The 14,388-nt window shown below is 38.7% G+C and overlaps 1 protein-coding gene across 7 annotated transcripts in view; it reads right to left on the bottom strand.

Annotated features, from left to right (window-relative positions):
• Positions 1-13,895, bottom strand: part of PDLIM5 (PDZ and LIM domain 5) — a 237,195-nt gene extending 223,300 nt beyond the window's left edge. For 2 of the 7 annotated variants that reach the window (XM_037530162.2, XM_037530161.2), the window contains exons 1-2: positions 13,801-13,890; positions 10,606-10,743 (exon numbers count right to left, since the gene is read on the bottom strand). In XM_037530162.2, the coding sequence (XP_037386059.1) occupies positions 10,606-10,701 (96 nt within the window). In that variant the 5' untranslated portion in view covers positions 10,702-10,743; positions 13,801-13,890. Of the gene's footprint in view, positions 1-10,605; positions 10,744-13,800 lie in introns of all 7 variants that reach the window. The other 5 variants (XM_037530166.2, XM_037530164.2, XM_037530165.2 and 2 more) reach the window with 5 other exon arrangements.
• Positions 13,896-14,388: the final 493 nt, after the last annotated feature.

Raw genomic sequence — 14,388 nt, 5'->3', positions numbered from 1 at the left:
TATGTACAGGCAGGCCAGGCGAGAGTGGAATGTCAAAACACACTTCTGTCTTATGAAGTGAGGTATGTCATTTTCTCTTGCGAGCAGCACTTCCCACGCACTCAGCATTTGTTCAAGACTCCATGCCGGAAGTTAGCGGGGCTCAAGAATCCCTTCCCGCCCTGCGGCGGCGGACAGCCCCTCAGCCTCGCCAAGCAGGCAGCCATGCCTCCCACAATAATGAAATCTTTAAGGACGAGGCAGAATAAATTGCAATTCTGTTTCCTGAACTCCTTCCATTTAGTTAATGGCAGTTTCACTGTAACTTAGTTTAATCTTCTTGCTCACAAATCTAATTAATAAAAGTTCCATAATAATAAAAAAGCTAATAAAAGCAAAGTTACATGATTCCCGAATTTAAATGTACAACTAAAACTCAAGTGGTACATAAGAAACTTCCAGAAAGCATATGAAAATCCCTAAATTCTCAATTTAAAGTCTGGGGTAAGGTCCTAGAAACTACAATTTAAAACCCTCACAGTAGATTTTGATGATTGGTTTGGAAATCAGTCTTGTATTGTCTTAATAATCTCAGTATTTTCTTAATAATCTCAGTTATTCCCATATCTACAAGTCTTTGACTCTACACATACAACTTGACTGTCAGTAATAAAAGCTGTCCTCTATTCTCAGAAAATAGAATCTACTGGTTAAAAGCTCTTATAATTCAGCTTGACTTGTTTCAAATCCTAAACCTAACTAAGCTATGTAACGTTGGGCATGTAATTTAACTTCTCTGACCATCAAATTGTTCATCAGTAAATCAGAAATTTGGAATCATACTTCATCAAAGTGTCACTATGGGTAGTAATAGCTGAACATGTGCAAAACACCTAGAACAAGGTCTAGACAATGAAAAGGCCTCAATAAATGGCATATGTTCCTCATCAACATCATTACTGTTGTTATCATTCTTATTATTTAATACAGGAAAGAAATGAGACCCAAATGAACTGGAGTAGTCCAACATTTCAAAGAGCACCTGCTATATGAATGTGCCTTTAAGAACAGTGGTACACAGATAAAAATAAAGTGCATAAAAGAATAAAAAGACAAGGATTCCAGGTTTCAAAATGGACACTCATTAAATAGGTCATTTATTTGCAGCCTGAATGCCAGAGGAGTTAAGTAGTAATTCAACAGATAATGACAAATCTTTACAGATCTTATAGAGCAAGTAATATAGTAAATGTACAATCTGAGAATCCCTGTCCTGGCAAGGTGAAGAACCAACCTGAGAAAGGATAAACTACTAATGAATTTTAGAAACACGTTGTCTGCTAAAATATCAAAGTATCTGAGAATTGGATACCAACTAAATAGAATGTTCCAACCCGGACAGGGATATACATAAACACCTAGAATAAAAAGATCAAAAAAAGTATCTGTAGAGTATTAGAAAGTTAGCAGTATAGATACTTCAAGAAAATGTAAAATCATGAAAATTACAAGTATAACAAAGCTTGTATTTATATACACTTCTTTCTCTAGAACATGTCTATAAGGATTTCTAGTTAAGGAATAAAACAGTTCTCTAAAGAACATATGTCCTGGAGCCTCCCTGGTGGCCAAAGGGATTAAGACACAGCACTATGAAGCTGTCTGCAGCCATCGCAGCACGAGTTTGATCCCCGGGCAGGGAAATGACCCACAAGGCACAGCGGACCTCTCCGGACTCACATACTACTCCCCTCAGCAGTATATCTCAGTCAATCTGCCTGTACTGTTCCCCACTCTGTCTCTGGTGAATCCTCTCATCTTCCCCCCCAACACCTCTGGCCTGTACCCCAGTTCTTGTATGCATAAATAAATCCTTTAAAAAATAAAAATTAAAAAAAAGAACATATGTCCTCAAGAACTAAAATACTTTTAAAACAGAAGCACAATCTTCCATGGTTAGCATTAAAAACCTTACCATTTTTTTTTTAATTTCATCATCTTTAGAAGTTAATATCTCTTAAGTCATTTAAGACATACTGGGATAATTGAATCATTAATATAATCAAAGCATAACATGTAACTCTGACGGAATCAGCAGTATCAATTGTTCAGTAGCATTAAAAAAAATCATTTCCTCTTTTAGTACATGGAAATTTATCTAAGAAAATTATCATGAAGAATAGCAACCATTGTTAAATCAAATTTTGGCTCCTGGGAAAAAGTGTTTAACAATTCACAGAAATCAAATAACAAATTGTGCACATTCTTATCTATAGTTCCTAATTCTTCTGCTGGTAGTTCAAATTTTATAGCAACACACAAAAGGGAAATTCCTCCTTCCCCCATCTTTAACCACATAAATACAAAGTTCCCTGGTATTTTTACTTTTTTTGTCACGAAGGTACCAACACATACACTCTGCTGCTTACACCTCTATAAAATGAAGAAATATCCAGTGCCACAAACCAGCAAGTCTCCACAATCTTAACTCACTATGCTATAGAATACTCTATAAACCATGCAGACTGCAGTTAATCCCCATACCTTAATAACGATTGATAATGGAAAGATAGTCAGGCACTTAAGGGTAGATTTGACTATGTTCCAAGACTACACTGAACACCTCCTGATGATTAGGGGGTAGAAAAGAGAGGGACTCAAAATTACAAAATATATCAGGCTACTAAGAAAAACTTACGAAGATAACTTTGAGTTTATTCACTATGAATTGCTTAACTTTTCAAAAAAATCTATGACAGGGTACAGTGCCAAAAACTGTTAACAAAAAAAAAAAAAGCTTTCACTATGTAATTGGAAGTACTATCTATGTTAACTTAGAGGGAAATCCATTTAGATATAGGAAATAAGTGATAGAGATATCTATTAATCAAAGATCTGTATGAAAACACTAAAATAACAGCATCCCTTGAAATTAATGGTATTATTTAAAGGGGAGTACACTTTTTTATTTTACATATTCTCAAGCAAAACTAGGTGGAAAAAGGCTTAAAAACATCAAAAATCATCAGAATACTTGTGATTAAAGCCTTGTAAAAAAGAAGCAAGGTGGAAACAGGCCCATCTAATTGGAAAAGATCAAAGTCTGCTGAAAAGTCTCCTAGCACAGGTATGAGAAAAGCAACATCCTCATAGTGGGTAAAAATATATCTACAGAGATATTTAGCGATATCAATCAAAATTGCAAATGCCTACAAAACCCTTTGACTCAACAATTCCATTTTAAGAAATTTATCTAATAGATATAATCCTATATATTCAGTGTGTATACTCAACACAATTATACTACAGTGTCAGAAAATGGGTAGAAACAAGCTAACAGTTCATCAAAAGGAACTGATTAAATAAATTATAAGTCAAAACAATGCAGATCTACAAAATGAAGATATATTTACTAATGCTGGATTAATAGAAAAAAGCAAAATGCCAAAAAAAAGTGTATTTTTTAAAGATACTATTGGATATCTGTGTTGAGAAGGGGGTAGTGAGGATTTACCTATATTTACATAACTGTGTAGATTATATCTAAAATATACAGAAAAACTGCTAACACCGGTTGCTTGCAGGAGACTCTTTCCTCTGTATCCTATTTCTTTTTAATTCCAAATCACTTAAGTGGCCTACTGAAGATAACCATAAATTAACCAAATTTTAAAAGGGGGAAAATGGGATGGGTTAAGATTTCTTGAGTACCAAACTGACTCAGAAAACAGATGTTTCGATCATGGCCTTTTTAAAATTGCCTTTCTTTTCTCCTCCCTAACTTGTTTTTCATTCCCTCTTGTAAATTTCCCCACTACATTTTACTTTTCTCCATTTAGACTGACCAGAAACATTTGCTGCATATGCATCTCTTCCCAGTCTTGCTGGGAGTACTAAATGCCAACCAACAAGGTTGCTGAACTTGATATTGTGGTGATAGATAACACCACTTTTACAACAGGAAAGAAAAATAAAATGAGGGAAGATGGGGGAGTGAAGATAAGACAGAAGAAACTCAGTTTTAACATTATAAAAAATTCTCTCAAATCTAACTTTAAAAACTCATTCAATTGTCTGCTCTGACCATTCATAAATATTTTACTACCTAAAAAAAAGTGCTAATAAGAATTAAAAATCTGGGCCTCCCTGGTGGCGCAGGGGGTTGAGAGCAGTGCTGGAAAGCTGTCTGTGGCCTTTGTGGTGTGAGTTTGATCCCCGGCTGGCTGGGAGCTACCCACATGGCATGGCAGACCTCTCCTGTCTTGCCTGCTGCTCTCAGCAGTGTATTTTAGTCAGTCTGCCTGTTCTGTTCCTCACTCTGTCTCTGGTGAATCTTCTCACCCCCCAACACCTCACCCCCCACACATCTGGCCTGTACCTCCATACTGAAAAAAAAAGAATAAAAAAATCTGTGAAAGGGCCTCCTCTGGAGGCGCAGGCAGTTGAGCACCCTGCTGTGAAGCTGTCTGCAGCCTCTGCAGTGCCAGTTCAATCCTGGCCAACCAGTGAGGGTCCCATCTAGCAAAGCAGACCTCTCCTGTCGCACCTGCTGCTCCCCTCAGCAGTGTATTTCATCAGTCTACCCGTTCTACTACCTGCTTTGTCTCTGGTGAATCCCTCACCCTCCCGCGCATCTGGCTTATACCCTGGTTCTTGTATAAATAAATAAATAAATAAATAACTCTTTTTAAAAAAAAATCTGTGATAGAAAAGTGACTTTCCACTCTATAATTAAAAACCAAATCTGCATTCCCAACAGGAGGGCAACAGAGGGGCTCTGTACCTAGAATACCTAATTAGTGGTCACCATGGTCACTGCTCACTGTGGTTTCAGTTAATGTTTACTATTTTCATTCCATCATCATTTATTTGCAAACGCATATATGTGCACATTTCACATGCTAGTGTCTTGTTTTGACAAGCTTTATAGGTATTTTTGCATGTCAAAAAGAAAAATAAGTGTTTAGAGTTTCACCTACTAAAGCTAAAACAGGAGACTCTTAGACACCAAAGAAACAAATCCTTTTGTCCAGAGTAATGCTTGCTTTTCTAGATTAACTAACTCGTATCAGATTTCTCCTCCATGCAGTTGTAACTGGGGGAAAAGACCAAGACTGGTCCTGTGTCATGTGCCTTCAGAGAAACAATTACTGCAAAAAGCATGTTTCAAAGACAATTGACCAACTAATAGTCATGCTAAAGTCTGACCAACAGCCATCATAAACACCAGCTTTTGCCTCAAAGTTCTCAAAAATAACTAGAAATAAGTTTGTAGGTGTCAATATTCTCAAGTTAAATAGATATCATAAGTTGTGAGTAGGCAACAGGTTGTATGCAAATCTTTACTTGGCTACAAGGTGCTCTTTACCCAATTTCTGTAGTAGTTTTCTCCATCAAATAAAAAAGACCTCTATAGCAGTAAATTTCTCTTATTTAAAAAAAATAACTTCCAAAATCACCAACATTCATTAAAATCTAAATAAGTATGTCCCTTTTTTCTAAAGTTAATTTGCAATAACACAAACTAATAAGATTTTCATTTTGGGCCTCCCCAGTGGCGCAGCGGTTGAGTGCTGGGTTGCAAAGCTGCCCGCAACCTCTGCAGCACCTGTTTGATCCCCAGCCGCCAGGCGAGGGTCCCACATGGCACGCAGACCTCTCCTGCCACACCCGCTGCTCCCCTCAGCAGTGTATTTTGTCGGTCTGCCTGTTCTGCTCCCTGCTCTGCCTCTGGTGAGTTCTCTCACCCTCCCACACTTCTGACTGTACCCACTGCTTGTATAAATAAATAAATAAATCTTTAAAAAAATTGCAGACCTGGAAAATACCTTCAAAAGTTTGAAATTCCTGTCCTTTGGGACTACAAATGATCAAAAACTGTTAAGTAGAAAAAACAGGTCTCAGAGTCCTATACAAAAGTTCATTAATAATTTAAAAACACAGAGTGAACAGACACATGAACTATACATTGTGTAATTACACAAACCAAATTATTAACTTTTTAACTTGGCATAATGATAGGGGAGCTGGGAAGGAATAGAAAAGAAAATAGTCTACAGCTTAAAATATACAATGGTTCCATTTATTCAAGGTAGGATGGTTCTCCCATTTCAGCTTGAGAGGACTGAAAGTCTCTTTCTATCCTCTTCTAGTGGGAAACATTACAACTGGCCTGTCTGGAGAATCACTCACCTATATACACAGCTTCGCCCAGAGTTAAGCTGGCAAGAAAAGTCTTCTTTACACCAAAACCAACACAAGGAAATGTTAACTTTGAGGAATTCAGAGTGTATCTAGGGAAGCGTTTAATTAATTTCTCCTGCAGGAAGACAACCCCTACAGAGCTATGTCACTAAAAATGAGAAATATCAATAGTTCTCTGTATCTTTATCATTTCATCAACTACTGTGTGTGAATCTGTCTAGTACTATTCTTTATTTCCAGCTCCAACTCCTCAATACCTTTTATAAACTTCAATGCTTCTAGAAAGTATTCCTTTAATTGCTGAATGCATGAATTCATAGCAAAGTGTTTTCACCACTCTTTCTCTGTTCTGTTATACTCCCCAACAGAATCCATATTCCAGGAAATGGTAAACTTCTACTGCTTTTCAAATCTTATCTAATCAGGTAACAACTGATCCTGCCCTGAATTATCTGACCTCATTCTTATCTGCCAGAGAAACATTATGGATATGTATATACCAAGATTTGGGAGGTCATCTTCAGGAAATCTAAACAGTGACAGCTGAGGAAAAAACTCTAATACCATACAGAACTATCACAGAATACCATCAGAAAATATCACACAGCACTGTTTCTACTTTAGGATGCTGAATTTAAAAAATGCTATTCAAATATATTATCCTTCTTTTAATTCCATCATGAGGAAAATCCACATGCCAAAATATGGTCTTGAATTGTGCAACCAGTCTCCCATTTCTTCTTATAAAATATACTGGAAGACCAACAAACCCACACTGCTACAATGAAACCCATCCCTGCATTCCATGGCTTCAAGGCAATTCCATAAATATAGGGTCATAAAAAGAGAGCCTGCAAGCTCCTGTAGCCAGCACTCCCATTTAAAGGATAGGAAATTGAAGACAATGACATGTGATCATGCGTTGCAGCAATCTGAGGATATTTTAAAGGTCTGGCAGAATTACCAATCCTATCTTAGAAATATACCTACTAAAAAAGTTTGTAAAAATCATACAATAAAGATAATGAACAAATTTGAGTGAAATGTAAAGCTTTATGGTTTGTATGCTTTAAGACACAAGCCATATTCAGCATACTTGTATGCAGGTAACACAAAATCTCAAGAAAACAGAATGTTCAAGTCCCAGCCAATTGCTTAATCATCTCAAATGAGGTTTCACAGTCCCAACATTAAAAATAGCCCTTCGGAGTTCAACAAACTAATACCTGACTGAAGGAAAAAATGTATACTTTTGAACTCTGAATGTAAAGATGAAGGTTCTTAGTCAAGCACAAACTTGTGATATTTTTTTTAATTCCAACAAACAGTAAGTAAAAAATTTAACTGCCATGTTAGCTACAAATATAGGGTATATGAGTCTCTAAACAGTTTTTCTTTTCAATTTTATAATGCTACTGTAGAAGATAACTGAAACAATATTATGTGCAGACCTTGCTAAGAATGTCATGCACATTATTAAAATAAGAGAACCACTAAATTACATGTTTTAAGGCAGGCTTTCAGTTTTTAATTGCTTTTTGATACCATTAGTCAAATAATGTGGTGACCACTAAAATATATCCCAATAATTTTAAATAATTAAGGCACAGTAAGTACAACCAGAGAACTAATAAAGATGAGCTATAACATTAGTAATCTTACTATGACAATTTAATTACTTAGTAGGCATACATCTTTATTAGGCAATGTTACTAGGCATATTTAAACTGAACCACACAAGGGGTTAAAAATAACTACAATGAAAGATCAACAGCCTCCCAGCACAGTTCAGCCAACATTCCCTTCTTTTCTCCCCCTTCTTCCCACCCTCTCAGTCCAGAATGAATAACATGCCCCACTGCACAAAGCCCAAAAAGGTCACAGTAGATGGCAGAGACTTTTGTAAGAGAACAGAAATAACTCAGCAGCTTTGTTACCTTGGTCTCTTTTAATCAGTATGTTCAAAGTCCTTTAATTAGCACTCTGTCTACACAAGGAAAGTATCTCTCCTGTGCCAGAGGAGGGCACATACATACGTACACAGTGTTCTGTTGTATCAGCTTCACAACATGAAGTTAGTGTCTCAAGTTCTTGGTGAGGGAATTGAAGCACAGAAAACTTTTTTAAAGGTCTGGTACCACCAAATTTAAATACTACAAATTCATTTCTAATGCCCAACAACAAAATAATGATCAAGTTTGGTTCAACTGGGTGTCAACTTGTTTCTGGACCTTTTTCTCCAGCAAAAACAAAAGTTTTTTAACAAAATAATGTGATTTAATCCACTATTGTAGAGCAGATAATTCCAATTTAATATAAAATAATGTTAGCAGAACATAAAAAGCACAATATTCAAATATTGTTCCTTTCCTTATAATAGATCTTTTGGGAGGGAGGGAGCCAAAGACTCCCTCAAACAGGAACAAATCACAAGACACATTTGTACACAGATGCTTGACAATTAAAATGTCAACCAACCAGGGCCTCCCTGGTGGCGCAAGGAGTTAAGATGCAACCTATGAAGCTGTCCACATCCTCTGCAGCACAAGTTCGATCCCTGGTCGGCCAGGGAGCAACCCACATGGCGCAGCAGATCTCTCCTAACTCGCCCACTGCTCCCCTCAGCAGTGTGCTGCTCCCCTCAGCAGTGTACTTTGGTTAATTTGCCTGTACTGTTCCCCACTCTGGCTCTGGTGAATCCTCTCACCCTCCGCACCTCTGGCTTGTACCCCAGCTCTTGTATGCATAAATAAATAAATCTTTTTAAAAAAAAAGTCATCCAACCATGAAGTCTAAAAACTTGCAGGATGATGACATGTATGCATTTCCTTGTGAAGTCAGACAAACCGGAATTAGGACTGCAACTGGTAATAAATTAAAACTTAACCATTTTAAAAATGCAAGAAACATGGCAAACTTCACTAGTAAATAGGATTTGCAGTATTTTGCAGATATATTAAAGGTTATAAACTTATTTTAATCTTTCAAAATCAAATTGCATAAATATTGTTAAGAAGCAAGTGTGTACATAAGTACATATAATTGTACATACTCTATTTAATAGTAAGTATATGTAATTAAACAAAAAGCAAATATCTTTCTAAACATTTGATTAGAGAAATAATCTACCTAAATTTAAAATCAACTTCATCATTAGCATACTGTTTGAAAGTCAGCAATTCCATACCAATCTTGTGAGCTCATAGCACCAGTCCAAACAATGATAATAATATCACTATTTTGTAGGTTGGTGTGAGAACTGAATGATGCATATAAAAGCTCTTGGCAAAAACCCCAAAATTTGCTGGTAAGGCTATAGAAGATAATAGATATTTCCATGTATTACAAAAAGTATAATTGGCATAACCTATCAAAATTTTATATGCATATATATTTATGTATATATACACAAACCATATGCATATATGGTATCCACTATGGCACTGTAAAAGCAATATTGGAAACAACAGAAATGCCTTTCAGTAAGGGATTGGGAAAATTAATGTTACTACATTTATTTACAAATAAATGTTACTACAAGAGAATTCTAGACAGTTAAAGAAATTCTTGATAGGGAAAATTGAACCTGGTAAACTGCTAAGGCAAACTGAGATGTGGAAAAGTTTATATAATATGCTACCATATACATAAAAGAGAAGTAGCTATTCACATTTATTTGATTATAGAAAAAAATCTCTCTAGAAGCTACAGGAGTTAATTAATAGCAATAATTACCTACTGATGATAAAACTGAAACAATGCTTGATACACACTCAGGTTTCAATAAATAAAAGCTATAATTACTACCCTCATGAGTATCATCATCACCAAGAAAACACATCCTTAAAACATATACACAGAATACACTCAAACTAAATCCATAATGAGGTAAAAGGTCAAATTTCAATTCTTCATAGGCTGACTAAATAGTTGGAGCTATACATACTTCCTTTCCTCTTCAAAGGTAAGCAGCTTTTGGTCATTTCACTGTTAGCTACCACATTCACTAGAAAGTGAGGCAAGAAAATACCAAAAACAGTCATTTTATTTATCAGCAGTTCTTAAAATGCAGCTTTTGGAGCCGAAAGGGAAAATGAAAATCCCATAGTAAAACCTTCCAATATTACATAAGAAACTAAGGTCCAGCGAATTCCCCAAATTAATGACAGTTAAAGATACGGAAGGCAGGGGGACACCGAAACTACATTTAATTGAAACCAATTATCCTTACTAAATCCCACAAACCCCTTCCTTTTTATATATAATTGCTTGCAAAGATAAAATTCCATAAGCATTTATAGTAAGTAGCATACAGGTCATCCAAATACTTCAACAATGCAGCCCCAAGGTTTCCAGGGCCAAGCACTGGATGAACATCTGAAATCGGTGAAATCTGTAATAAAATCTGTAAAGTTTGCTTACACTAGAGATTGTCAGAGGCATGTTGAAATCCTTGCCACCTTGCAGCCGGAAACCCCAAGGAGCTGGGCCAACCAAAGACACACTGTAGTTGCTCATGGTTCTAAAGGCTCAAAGTCCAATCCCAAGAAGTGAAAGAAACTGTGAAAGAAAATTAGATGGTTATCAAAAATGTTTTATCTGTAAACCGATTACATATTTAAATGCATTTAATTTAAATTTAATTAAATTATGTTCAGTAATTTTTTTGAAGGGGTAGGGGATGTAGAGGATAAGTCTATATTAAGTTCTCATTATTTCCATCCAATCTGTGGGTTCTTTCATAAAAACTTTAATTCAAAGTACAACACTTCATTATATTTGTAAGAAAGAAAAAAATTTTATTTCAAGTTTAATTCAAAATGATACTCCCTTCCCTCCTCATGTATTGTTTTGCCTTAAGTTGACAAGGGTCCTTCAATTTTACTTACTTAAGTTATAAATTACTCCAACATATGAAAGGGAGTGCAAATCTAGAGACTCCCATATGTGCCTTCCAAGTATTAAATTTTTTAAAATGAGAAGGTAGTTTTAAATGCACAGAACTAATCTCTCTGATCATAAACTACAACTTGTATTTGTGTTTATAGGGACATGGTACATTCCACACTTAATACTTACTTTTGCTCCAGAGAGAAATTAGGAAGCAATACTCTAGCACAATAGTATTTCAGTCAGAAACTACTTGTATACACACACCTCATCAGGCAAAGCAGAGTGAGCATTTACCACATGGTGAATGAGTTTCTACCAAATATAGTAGAAATGTAGGTTAATCTCAAAACATGAAAGAAAATTTGAGTTTTAGAAAAGAGCCAGTGTTTTCTGTGCTTTCTTTTTTCTGTGTTTTGCTTTAAGTGTACTCATACTGACTCAAAGTAGTACTTTACATACTAAAATACTAAGGAAAAACACTATGATTTGGAGTTTGGTATTGGCTGTTATGGTGAATGGGAGAGATTCAGAGGAATGAGATGTTTTTTAATGTAATATTAAAAAACATGGTATTTTTCACTTTAAAAATATAACATGTATAACAATTTTAAAACCAAATCTTTTTTAAAAAGCTATTTAAGACAGACTTTCTTGGAAAATCTGCTGTTTAACCAACTTGTCACTTACATTACCTGTCTTAAAATATTTTTCCATTTTTTTTAATCTATTCAAAATTTCAATCCCATCACTCCAAACTAATAGTGGCAGATGTAGAAATTCAAGCCACTGGGCATAGTAAGAACAAACAGATTCCATCTTCTCATAAAGGGAAAATGAGACAAAACTTGCAATAAGTCTGGTTCTTATATAAAAACTAAATCAGTGACATTCTGCACTGCAACTACATGAGCGTTTCTACTGGATTAAAGTACTAAGGTAGGAGGCAACATTATATTGCACTTCAGCACTGATATAATAGGCATAGGGCACTAAAAGAACCCAAAAGCCAAGTCAGAAATAAACTATAGATATGCATGAAAAATCAATAGTAGGGAGATAATAAAGTCACATAAAATTTCACTGCTTTCCCACTATAATAAAAGAGAAGGTTCTCATAGAACTATTAGAGAAAGACTCGATATTGGAACAGGATACAAATCAGGAGCATGTAAAGCCAACAGATATTTCACAGGCAACGTACTCTCCCTCCCCTCTTTTTTTAATCTTTAACTTGTGTCAAGAGAAAATGTGAAGGCTAGGTTCAACTTCCTCTGACCCCACTGTTTTCCCTACAGGAAATTGTATTTAATTTATACATCAACTCATGCACCTTCCCTTTACTTGAGAGTTCCCTTCCTGACTTCTCCCAGTATGTATGGCTGGCAAGGTCAAGGTCACACCATAAAACTGGGCGTCAACTCATTTCTGGTATTATCCCTCTCCTAGTTTAATCTGCCTTAAAATATTCTGATCCCTAAGCACTGGTAATATTATTATTGGCCTTTTCAAGATCTACTCCATCTGATCATTACTCTTCCTAAAATACAGACAGAAAATAGCGAGCAGAACCTTCTGCTTTCAAACACGCAGAAAATATTGGAACTTCTGTACAGTTCTGGATTTTCTTTTAGGCAAAGTTTAAACAATGTCCTCGCTCTAGTACTGAGAAAGGAAGTCTGGCATTCCCCACACTCCCATTCCAACTTCTCTGACGGGTAGGAAGGAGGGAAAGGAGAGCTGCTCAGAGCGACAGGCAGGGCCTCACATTAAAGAGCAGTATCTTAAGATTCTCTCTCTTCCCCCAAACTGGAAGATAATGGAGGTGGAGCTGAAGAACTACAGCCACAGGCACAAGATGAAAGCAGCGGACAAAACAGACTCCAGCAAGGATCACGCCTAGTCCTGTTTGCCAAATAAGGCTCCGGAGCCGGCAGTTTCCGTGGCAGGCGGGTTCCCGAGCCTCGCGGTCAGGAAGGCGGACTAGGGATAGGACAGGGGAGCACACCCTAGACCTGCCCTGCCCAGCGCAGCCAAGAATTTTCTTTCCAAGTTCTGCTTCGTCCAAACGCCCTTCCTTTTTCCACTTATTGTCAAGCGCACGGAGAGCACAGCCCTGCAAAATCCCAAGTACTCACGTACTAATAAATCTGGCGTTCTCAACAGACCGATTTGTTAAAAGAGCTTTATTCCCGGGCGCACACAAGTTTCCCCAAAACAGGTTACACAACTGTAGCTATTTTGAGGGAAATAAATGCTTCTCAGTAGCGTGAGAGCAAACGAAAAATAGCATGCCCTTCCCATTTGCTCCGGCTTCCACCCCACACCCCCAAGTGCAGAACTTGGGTGTTCCCGGACGCCGAGGTGGAGGCCGGGGTGCCGGGAGCCCCTCCGCTCCCGCCCTCGCCACCCAGGCGCTCCACGCCCGCGTCCCAGCGTCGGCCGCGCTCGTGCCCGCCGGCCCAGGCTCCAGGGACTTCCAGGGCTAGACCCTGGCCCGACGCCCACGGCCTCGCGTCCCTTCCCGGACGTTCCTCGCGCCGCCCGGCTCTCCCACCTCCGCCGCGCGCGCCCGAGGAGCACCTGAGGAGGCAGCCCACGCGCGCCACGCGCGCCCCTCCTCCTCCCCAGCCGCGCTCCGCTCCCAGCGCCAGGCGCGCAGAGACCGCTTCTTCGCCTCCTCCCTGCGAGGGGTCAGAGACGCGCCTCCGCGGGGCGGCCACTCACCTCAGGTCCGCGCTGCCGCCGCCTCAGAGGAGCGCTGACAAGTGACGCGCCGAGAGTTCGCCGTCCCCACCGCCCGCGGGAACTTCCGCCTCCTGGCTCGGCCCGGCCCCGCCTCCGGGCCGGACACGCCCCCGCGCCCGGACACGCCCCTGGCCTGGGCAGGGCCGCGCCCCGGGGCGGAGGAGGCCCCGCGCTGCTGGGCGCGCGGGCTTGCCGGGGCGGGCCGGAGCCTTTACCAGAAAAAGATTGCGCTCCCGAGTTTCGGTGGGAGGAATGGTGGGGTGGTTGCGGCTGTACCTGGCAACGGTCCGCTCGGCGTGTGTTGAGTAGTGGAGGCGCCTCTCTCTCCAAAAAACTTTGAATTGACAGGCGGTTGCTCTGGCTAAAAATGGAAGTGGGCTTTAGAGAAATCCTTATCTGTCCAAGTTCCTCGGCTGATGCGTGGGGTTTTGAGTTTTATGCGCCCTGCGAAAAGTAGACTTTGAAGTCGGCTTGTCAATAATGTATCCTCATAACCTTAAAGTCTAGAAGTTACATCCTCTAATCACACCAAAAGACGAGGAGAGCAGCAGCCTATTATCTACAGCT

Source organism: Talpa occidentalis, unplaced genomic scaffold, assembly GCF_014898055.3.
Source record: "Talpa occidentalis isolate TD23 unplaced genomic scaffold, MPIMG_talOcc4v2.1 talOcc4.6, whole genome shotgun sequence".
Lineage (NCBI taxonomy): Eukaryota > Metazoa > Chordata > Mammalia > Eulipotyphla > Talpidae > Talpa > Talpa occidentalis.
Note: the sequence above shows the minus strand (reverse complement) of the source record. Positions and strands in the feature narration are given on the sequence as shown.